This window comes from Alosa sapidissima, chromosome 9 (assembly GCF_018492685.1).
Source record: "Alosa sapidissima isolate fAloSap1 chromosome 9, fAloSap1.pri, whole genome shotgun sequence".
NCBI lineage: Eukaryota > Metazoa > Chordata > Actinopteri > Clupeiformes > Clupeidae > Alosa > Alosa sapidissima.
The window spans coordinates 36,880,138-36,890,137 of NC_055965.1; the positions used below are offsets into that span (position 1 = coordinate 36,880,138).

At 44.4% G+C, this 10,000-nt stretch overlaps 2 protein-coding genes across 2 annotated transcripts in view; one reads left to right on the top strand and one right to left on the bottom strand.

Annotated features, from left to right (window-relative positions):
- The window catches only part of LOC121718942 (actin, cytoplasmic 1-like), a 7,082-nt gene extending 2,628 nt beyond the window's left edge, over window positions 1-4,454 (bottom strand). Inside the window, exons 1-2 of the mRNA XM_042104391.1 lie at window positions 4,308-4,454; window positions 473-597 (exon numbers count right to left, since the gene is read on the bottom strand). Coding sequence (XP_041960325.1) covers window positions 473-595 — 123 coding nt within the window. The 5' untranslated portion in view covers window positions 596-597; window positions 4,308-4,454. The remainder of the gene's footprint in view (window positions 1-472; window positions 598-4,307) is intronic.
- Window positions 1-10,000, top strand: part of LOC121718522 — an 823,508-nt gene that overhangs the window by 316,490 nt on the left and 497,018 nt on the right. The window lies entirely within an intron of this gene.

A 10,000-nucleotide genomic window follows, 5' to 3' on the forward strand; every position in this document is an offset into this window, starting at 1 on the left:
AAAAGTTGGTTCTCCCATGTCATTCTACTCTACATTTACACATCCAAGCAAACCAGGAGCTCAATAGAAGCATCCGGAATATTGCTCCTCTCATATTGAAATGTTATTCGGCCAAAACACACATCTACATGAAAAGCTTGTCAGACAATCAAGGGCAGTGTGCTACATTTTCCTTGAATCCCCAAAATAATTCTACTATTTAACAGACTACAGGCTTAATATGCTCTGCCAGTCCATAAAAGGGGACAGTCAAATAACTGGAAATGAATTTGAAACTAACATTCAAATGCCTCAAATTAATCATTAAAACACTGCTTTGAAACTAACAAGGCATCCAAATGACTCAAATTAAATCATTAAAACACTGCCTTGAAACTAAGGCATTCAAATGCCACAAAATGATTAAAACCCTGCTTTGAAACTAGCACTTATTCTGTACTGTACACATTATTGCACGTAAACGTGATCTCACCTGATGTCTGGGTCTGCCGACGATGGAGGGGAACACGGCACGGGGGGCGTCATCTCCAGCAAAGCCAGCTTTGCACATCCCAGAGCCGTTATCAACGACCAGGGCGGCGATTTCGTCTTCCATTACTGCAAAACACAAAGTCGGCTTCTTAAAAACAGCCACTCAGACATAGAATTCAGTCCACCCTTCACATCTGTTCCATGTTTCCGGTCTAAAGAAAGGCAATGCGAATGGGCGGCCACCAGATGGTGCGCAGGCGCAGACCTGAAAAGAGGAGATTTAAAACAAAGGAAGTCCCGCTCTTGACTGAGAATTGCCATATAAGGAGATAGTTTGAACACAGCCACGGGCCTAGGCAACGGTTCGACCACTCCCTCCCGACACTAACCCGAGAAACCGGTCAGACCAGCGGCTCAACGATAATGTTACACGCACTAGCCTCCAGTCACACACAAAACACACTTCAAACTAAATCCGTAGGGAAATTACCAAATGTTTGTGGACGTTAACAATTTAACCAAGGCTGGTGTTGCTAGCCAGGGATAAAGACCGACAGGCCATTAGCCCATTGTGGAATTCAAGCCGCTAAGGGCTAACGTTACGTTAGCGTTATGCAAACTCGCCCCACCCAAGTTACAGATTAACATTTTTATAAACTCAGACCCAAGTTAACCCCCTTGACAGGCCAAGTTAAGGAGCTGATATGGATCGCACAACCCGCGCAATGTTAACGGCAAGTTAAGCATTGAAGCTGCATCAGAGCTAGCTGCTAACGTTTGCATTAGCTGGGGCACACCCACCATTGCAGCGACGTACCACACCCGCATTCGAATTTAGTTAACGGAAAGTTTTAAAACCAACGAAACGGCGTCCATAATAAACTTTAACGTTACTCCCAATTAACGTTCATTTTAACACCGCCAGACGAGTCAAAAAACGTAACCATTAATTCATGTTAAGTTTCCTTAGCCAAACCCAACAGTACAATTACCGTAACATTAACTTAGCTGTGCGGAACGTCATTTTTTGCTTAACTTGGTGACGGCCAACAGCAGTTGCCTTTATTGGTCATTGAAACAAGCATAAGTCGAACGTTAAAATGCATTCGTTGTGATCAAATAACGTTAAAGGCAGTGTTGCAGGGTTCATTTTCCAACGAATTTGTACAATTTGCTTGTTGGTAATAAACATTTAAACTGTTATCCATTGTATTTGATGTTGGGCATCACAAAACGGAATATAATACAAAAAAGCAGGTACTATTTCACAGCGTTTGAAGTGAGTCTCCTTTCCCCCACAATGCATTGCGTCACCTTGGGGAGGCTACAGACCAAAGCCCACCTTGAGACCCTTGAGAGTAACGAGAGAGGAGTAGAGAGACGAGTAAGGGATTGTTCAGCAATAGATAGCCTATGTATATAGACAGGTAGATAGATAGCTAGACATCATGTCATATGCTGGTCACGGGGGATCTCCTCGACCAGTGGCCAAAATGCACTCGCTTCCCTTGTTACTGCAGCTCTCCACCACAGTTTCCTTAGGGACGGCACAGCCCACACAAGCACCTGCAAAACTGCGACTTGCCCATATTATCTCCCTCTTTGGTAAGCCGTACCCTGACGATGTCAATAGCGCTGCACAGTCCCGCCCACAGCCAAAATGCGGTTAGGTGCCGGATGTAAGATTCCCATTCATTTGTCCCATTGACGTTTGGAAAAATCCTTATCTAAAGACTTTTAGAGCATGTCTTATGCCGAAGCTGGTTAGCCTAACTCATAAGAACACATCATTTCGAGTGAAAAACGAAGAGAAAATTAAAAAAAAAAAAAAAAAAAAAAAAAAAGGTACAAGACTGTACATATTCTCATTTCCGAGCGAAGGAACTACTCATCCCATAAACCACCGCGCCTCACTGAATAATATAGGCAAAATCGGCGCGATTTATTTTCCATTTCCAACCGGCGACAGCACGTTACCCACAAACTGACTCTCGGACACACAACAGTCAATAATGTAGCCTGATTTAAAGTGGCTTTCACCCCTTTGGACACTCACTAAAAACAATATATTTCATACCTGTGTTGCAGCATGTAGGCTAACGTTAGCTGCATTATGTAATGCCATACAATGTCAGAAATGCTAAAGGTTAACCTGAAAAGTTTGTGTTTAAACTAACATTTACAGTGGTCTATTTGATAGTGTATTGGCCCTGACTAAGTTTGTGTGATGTATAAACCCCAATCCTTGTTGATACAAGTACCAATATTCATCAAGAAAGTTTTTAATCACATTAAGATTTGCCATAGGCAGTAAAAGACTCCGCCATCTTAGGCAATATTTTTTGCTGAGAAAGTATCAAACTATGACCATAACGGCCTTTCCACCAATCAGAGGCATCACTGTGGGATTGTTCAGCATTGTGGGTAATGAAGTACTTATCCAAGAGATCGCGAATAAAGGCATTTCTCTCAACACAAGGTTAGTGCCCCATGAACTCTTGGGGTCTATAGGAGCATATACAATCGCTTAGTACAGCCGTAGCTGGTTTTAAGTCTACCACGTGCAGTTAAGTTTTTATGGCTTATACCGCAATTGTCAATGGAGAAATTGCATTGAATTTTTACATCCGGCATCGGCTGTGGGCGGGACTGTGCAGCTCTATGGCAATCAATCACGAGCAGTAGTTATCGAAAATAATCATGCTGAAGACACGACCAGCCTAATCGGCGGCGGCTAGAAGCTAAGTTTGCAACAACAGGGGTGGCTCACAGGTGGGACTGGAAAGTTAGCCCATAGCTAGCTATCATGATGCTTTATATTCTGATCTTCTGACTAAGTTTGCCCTTGCTGTTCACTGACAGTAACAAAAAAAAAAAAAATGTCGTAACGTTAGAAGCATAATGCATTGAACTGAATATGTGCATTATGTAGCCTCATAACGAGGCCTCTCAAATTCAGAAAATTGCATTAAACTAAAATCGGAAGACATCGTTATCTTTGTTATACCATAGGGTCGTTGTCATATAAATGCTGTAACGAAATTCGAAGTGTAAATACACAAACTTTGTTGAAAGTGTAACCGCGACCGTTTCCCATAGGAATGAATGTAAAACATACCCTACAAAACAAGACCTCCCGAAATTCAGAAAAAAATACTAAATTGATATCAGGCACCGTTATTACCATTGGTAGATCATATGGTAGCTGTGATATAAATGCTGTGACGAAATTCGAAGTGTAAATATACAAACTTTATGTTGAAAGTGCAACCGGCGATGTCCATTGAAATGCATGAAGCGCAGATCATGTAGTCCCCAAAGTGACATCACCGAATTGCGTAAAAAAAAAAAAAAACCCGCTAATGTTAAAAACAACAAAAACTGGCATTTAACACCATTTGGAGACATTTTTAAAAATTATATACATATATTGAGTGCTTTATGTACCCATTAATTAACAGTGGCGGTTAACCTGCAACACAGGCTTTAATTTTACGTTAGCATCTGGTAACGTTAGCCAGCAAGTTAACCGATGACGGCAACGCCTTGATGGGTCATTCAAGCCAACTTTATCTATTGAACTACGTTAACGTAACTTCCTTAAGGAAGACATGTACAACTAACATTCAATTAAGAAAATTGTAACGTTATCACCAGAACTGCTTAGAGTCAACTTAACAAGGAACTAACGTTAACATAATTATCCACTATCTTATACAGTTTCAGTAACGTTAACGTGTAAAAATAATGTCTGACGGTTTCAAATGCCAAACTACCAAGTAATGTTACAATGAAGTAAAAAAATGACTGACTAGTAATTGAGAAAGCAGGCCTACCTGTGAGTTTTGGGGATTAGGAGGGTTTTGAGCTGAAAACTTTGTCGGTACTCCGCCTGAGAGGAACAGCACACTGAAGCATGAATCAATGGTAACACGAAGGATTTATACCCGGCTCGGTGACTGGCTCTTTCCATATAAGGTAATCTTTCGGCACGCAGCATTCTGATTGGTCAACCATCATCCACTTGGCGGAGTTCATTCCTGTTGCCTGTCTGAGACTGCCTCCTCAACATCGCCGAAATCGTGACTAAATATGACAATAAAAGTTACATTACAAGAAAACCACTACATTGTTGTGATTGTTGTGCAATAACTATATGACCTTCATTCAACATATCGCATACAACTGTACAGACGTCGCTTGAAGGTTCATGACAACAACTGTAAACAAACCATGCATAAATCGCTCTGATTTGGTGATCCCCAAACTAGTACTACCAGAACTGTGGTGGACATACTTTTTTCGTGGACTGATACCAATTGCAACATCGTTAGAACACCTTATATCATACTTCATTATACATATCATATATGTTCGTGCATATATGGATATTAACCGGTAGCTTTGGATGCTGAAACGTTACAGTCGACACGGGCAACAAGTAGGCTGTCGTAGTATATCCATATATGTGCATAGTGGAAATATCTCAAACCGAACCAGGGTTATCTGTCAAGTTTATCATTGCATGTCATGGGTTGAACATGTCAGTCACAGACTGAACCTGCTGCCGTGGGCTACAGTCCAGACATGTTCTGGCTACCCCACCCTCCCAGTCTCTATATCATTGTCAGCCTATTAAATGAACGATAACGCTGATCGTGAGGTCAGGTCGTCTTTGCACATAGATAGAGAAGATGAACGTATGCTTTCCGACTACCTAAACTCTTCAATCGGGTACAGCTGAAAGAGGGTGTAGCTCATAAGGGCTAACGTTGCTGCTTCACCGCACTCGAGCATAAAGAGCCGGTGAGCGCGAGGGGACGGGGGATGTGGCGTTAGGCTATTTGATGGGGCGGGTGTGGGTCGGAGTAGACGGACTGACATAACGGATAATCCGGTTGTCAACAGAACAGATTCAGGAATACTGCCGCAGACACAGAAGCATGACTGCCGCCTGCATAGCCTAGTATTGCTCAGTTTCCGGGTAAAGATGAAGACGTGAGGGGTTTTGTAGCGCACTTGAGATCCAGTCGATCCCGGGTTAGGCAGGCTACATTAACTGTAGTTTAGGACCGGCTCACAAGTGATTGTGGTACAGCCGGGATTGTTCCCTTCGCGAGTGTTAGAAAGTTAGCTTATTTGGCCCTGCAAAAATGCGTCCAACCGGGAAGTAACAACACAACCCGGCGTGTCCGCTCAATGTGACGTCACACCAGAGCGTCAGCCCTACTGGGCAAACGGGGAGGCAACATGCACGCTTGCCAGAGTTCTTGCATAACAGGGCCAAAGTTCAACTCACGCATACAGTCACACACTAACATTGTGCACACACCCAGCATATTGGATGCGTGTCTTCTTCAGGTAGTCACCTACAGTACTGAAAAAAAACCTGAATAAATTCTATTTGATAAAAAGGAGGAAATTAAGACTTGGTGTATTTGACAGTGATCTACATTCTAACAGCCTCATGAAAGCAATAACTAATTCAGCACAAAACATTGCCAAATTAGAGGTGATGTTAAAACATGATTTAAAAAAACTCATTCATGCATATATGTCCAGCAGGGTTGTATAAGTATAAGTATATAAGTATGTATACTCTTTTGATCCCGAGAGGGAAATTTGGTCTCTGCATTTATCCCAATCCGTGAATTAGTGAAACACAAACAGCACACAGTGAACACACAGTGAGGTGAAGCACACACTAATAATATAAAAGTATAGGGTTGATTACTGCAATGGGCTTTCCACCAGCAAACCCAGCTGCTGGGTTGATTACTGCAATGGGCTTTGCACCAGCAAACCCAGCTGCTGGGTTGATTACTGCAATAGGCTTTCCATCAGCAAACCCAGCTGTTGGGTCGATCTGCCGGCGATTTGATTTCAGGCTGGAAACCGCCAGATTTTTCTATCCTACTTCGGCGGCCACAGGTAGCCCATCCAACTGTACTCTCATGTCCCGAGGGTCGGAGGTCACAGGTAGATGAGGTGTGGCGATGACATCATCAATATGCAAGTATGCGGTTTCGCCATCCAAACGGACTCGCAAGGGCTACAGTTTCAGATTTTTCCGTTTAGATTCGTTTAGACCATCGGCCAAGACGATGCAAAACCTGTGCGTTTAACCCAAAAAGCGTCTCCGTGTGGACGGGGCCTTAGTGTCACTTATAGAGCGGTAAAAAATGATACACATGTCTCATGGCGCTTTACAGAATGTTAGACAATCAGAGAAAAGAAAAGAAGGCCCATGGGTAACAGGGGTGAGAAAGACCTCCCTAGAATTGGAGATACATATAGGAAGAAACCTCGAGCAGATGGCCAACTGTAACTGACCCATCTGCCAAGGGTCAGTTACAGAACAGTAAGGTCTGTTTACATGATAAATGAATAAGTTAGTCAGATGTAGAGAAAAGAACATAGTGTTTAAGCACATCACTCTTGCCTTCACATATTATGTTTTTTTTTTAACCACATTTTGAATATGACCTGTTGTGTCAAGAGACACAATTTGTCCTTAATGAAAATAAAATCATGTTATGACATAGAATACTGGTAATGGAACAGGCCTACAATCTCCTCACAGATCAATAAATGTTCTTAGATAAGCAAGGGAAAAGGAGTGAGTGGAGGAGAGGTGAGAGGAGGGGTTAAAGCCACCTGAGGTGCATGTTACAAGAGGTGGGATGGTTACATACATATCCAGTATGATAATGCATGAATCCTATTTAGAGTCAGAAAGTTCAAATAGTCCAGTGTAGGAAATGAATTGTCCAGGGGGATTAGGAGTTGTCATAGGGCAAGTAGTGGGTCACTAGGCTGCACGGGCCAGGAGTCCGGGCAAGGGGACAGCAATAGGCGATGACAGGGCAGTTGTAGGGATGGGACTTCCGGTGAGATGAGTGAGATGAGGGCCAAGCACACAGATGGCTGATGACCGGTGATGATATACCTCGTGGGCAGCCGTGGCCCACTGGTTACCACTCTGGACTTGTAACCGGAGGGTTGCCCAGTGGGCCGCGGCTGAAGTGCCCTTGAGCAAGGCACCTAACCCCTCACTGCTCCCCGAGCGCCGCCAATGTAGCAGGCAGCTCACTGCGCCGGGATTAGTGTGTGCTTCACCTCACTGTGTGTTCACTGTGTGCTGAGTGTGTTTCACTAATTTAACGATTGGGTTAAAATGCAGAGACCGGGATTTATGTGAATTGATGCTACACTGCAACCTTTTACCTTTGGTGATCAATCCAACAATCTCTCACTAGGACACACACACACACACACACACATGCACACAGACACACCCACCCACCCAGGCATTTCCCAATGGTAGGCCATTTCCAGGCCTGGCCCTTTAAGTGCAAGACCAGTAACGTCCTTATAAGGGGATGTGTGTTTGGGTCACATGACCCTGTCACGCCCATATAAGGAGAGCTGAGTGCAGATCACATGGGTGTGGTGGAATGTGGAGCAGCTTGTCACATGACTAAAGCGGAAACAACTCTAGAAAGACATTCTCTCTCTCTCTCTCTCCCTCCCTCCCTCCCTCTCTCTCCCTCCCTCAGCTCTCTCTCCCCCACTCCCTCTTTCTCTCCCACTCCCTCAGCTCCCTCTTTCTCTCTCTCTCTCTCCCACTCCCTTAGCTCTCTCTCTCTCTCCCACTCCTTTAGCTCTCTCTCTCTCTCTCTCCCACTCCCTCAGCTCTCTCTCTCTTTCTCTCTCTCTCTCTCCCACTCCCTTAGCTCTCTCTCTCTCCCACTCCCTCAGCTCTCTCTCTCTTTCTCTCTCTCTCTCTCCCACTCCCTTAGCTCTCTCTCTCTCCCACTCTCTCAGCTCTCTCTCTCCATCTCTGATTCAGTCTTTCTCTTTCAGTCTCTGTCCCTCTCTCCTTCAAGCTCTCTTTACCCCCTCTCTCCATTAGCCCCTCTCTTTTTCTCTCTCACTATCTCTCTATCAGCCTCTCTTTCTCTCTCACTCTATCTCTATCAGCCTATCTCTCTACCACTCCCTCTCTCTCTATCAGCCTCTCTCTCTATGACTCACTCTATCTCTTTCTCTCCCTCTCTCTATCACTCTCTCTCTCTCTTTCTCTCCCTATCTCCTTCAGTCTTTCTCTCTCTTTTTTCTCCAATGTATCTTACTCATCTCCATGACGACCCTCGTGTGACAGCTATGCCCTTATAAGGCAGTTGGCAGACGGTGGGTTTGGTCATGAGGGAGGGGTTTACAGGTCCAGGTGAATCACACACACACACACACGCACGCACACACGCACGTGCACACACACATGTGCACACACGCACACAACCACACACATACTCACAAACTCACACACATACACACACAAGCATGCACACACACACACACACACACACACACAAACATACACACAGGCATATACACACACACAAACTCACACACTTACACACACAGGCATACATACATACATACACACACACACACACACACAAACTCGCACACAGACACACACACACATACTGACACACAAACACACACACAGGCAGTGGCGTCATGCCCATTGAAGTTAAGGGGGCACGTGCCCCCTCGGATTTTTCGCCCCTGATACATTTTTTGATCATAACTTTGCTCCTATTATGCTCCATAATAAGCCAGAGCCTATAACGACTCAAATGTATTCTTCTAGACGTGTAAACCGTAGCAAAATAGCTGAAGACCAGTCAACAGCCCTTTTCCTAAAATTGGTGTCTGTGTATGTTCCCATAACAACTCACACGTGCATTGAGCTCGCAATATTTTGCTTGTGTTGAACTGTTAGTTAACTTTAGGCTACAGTTTGAACAGTTGAACTGTTACAGTTACAGTTTAAACAGATACAGTCAATGGTGTTGAAGTGGTAAGTAGTCTAGTGTAACGGAGGCAGACTGAGCTAGCGTGCTAGTTCCCCATGTAAATCCTCACAGCCCTAACCTTTAGAACACTTCTAACCGCTGAGTTGGAAGCCTGGGCTTTTAGCTCAGTGGTTAGAGCGTTCGTCTCCCATGTCTCCTCAGCTAAGCTAGGAGGGTCAGCTAAGCTAGAAGGGCTAGGAGGGTCAGCTAAGCTAGGAGGGTCCAGCTAAACTAGGAGGGTCAGCTAAACTAGGAGGGTCCAGCTAAACTAGGAGGGTCCAGCTAAACTAGGAGGGTCAGCTAAGCTAGGAGGGTCTGGGGTCCAGCTAAACTAGGAGGGTCCAGCTAAACTAGGAGGGTCCGCTAAGCTAGGAGGGCTAGGAGGGTCAGCTAAGCTAGGAGGGTCAGCTAAGCTAGGAGGGCTGGGAGGGTCAGCTAAGCTAGGAGGGTCAGCTAAACTAGGAGGTTCAGCTAAACTAGGAGGGTCCAGCTAAGCTAGGAGGGTCAGCTAAGCTAGGAGGGTCAGCTAAGCTAGGAGGGTCGATGACTTTTGAAAAAACAGCCCCTTAAACGATGACTTCTGGCAAGTTTTCTGGAAAGAAATGGACAGATTGAGACTTATATTTATATTTTATTTAGTTATGACAATATTTGTCATAACTAAA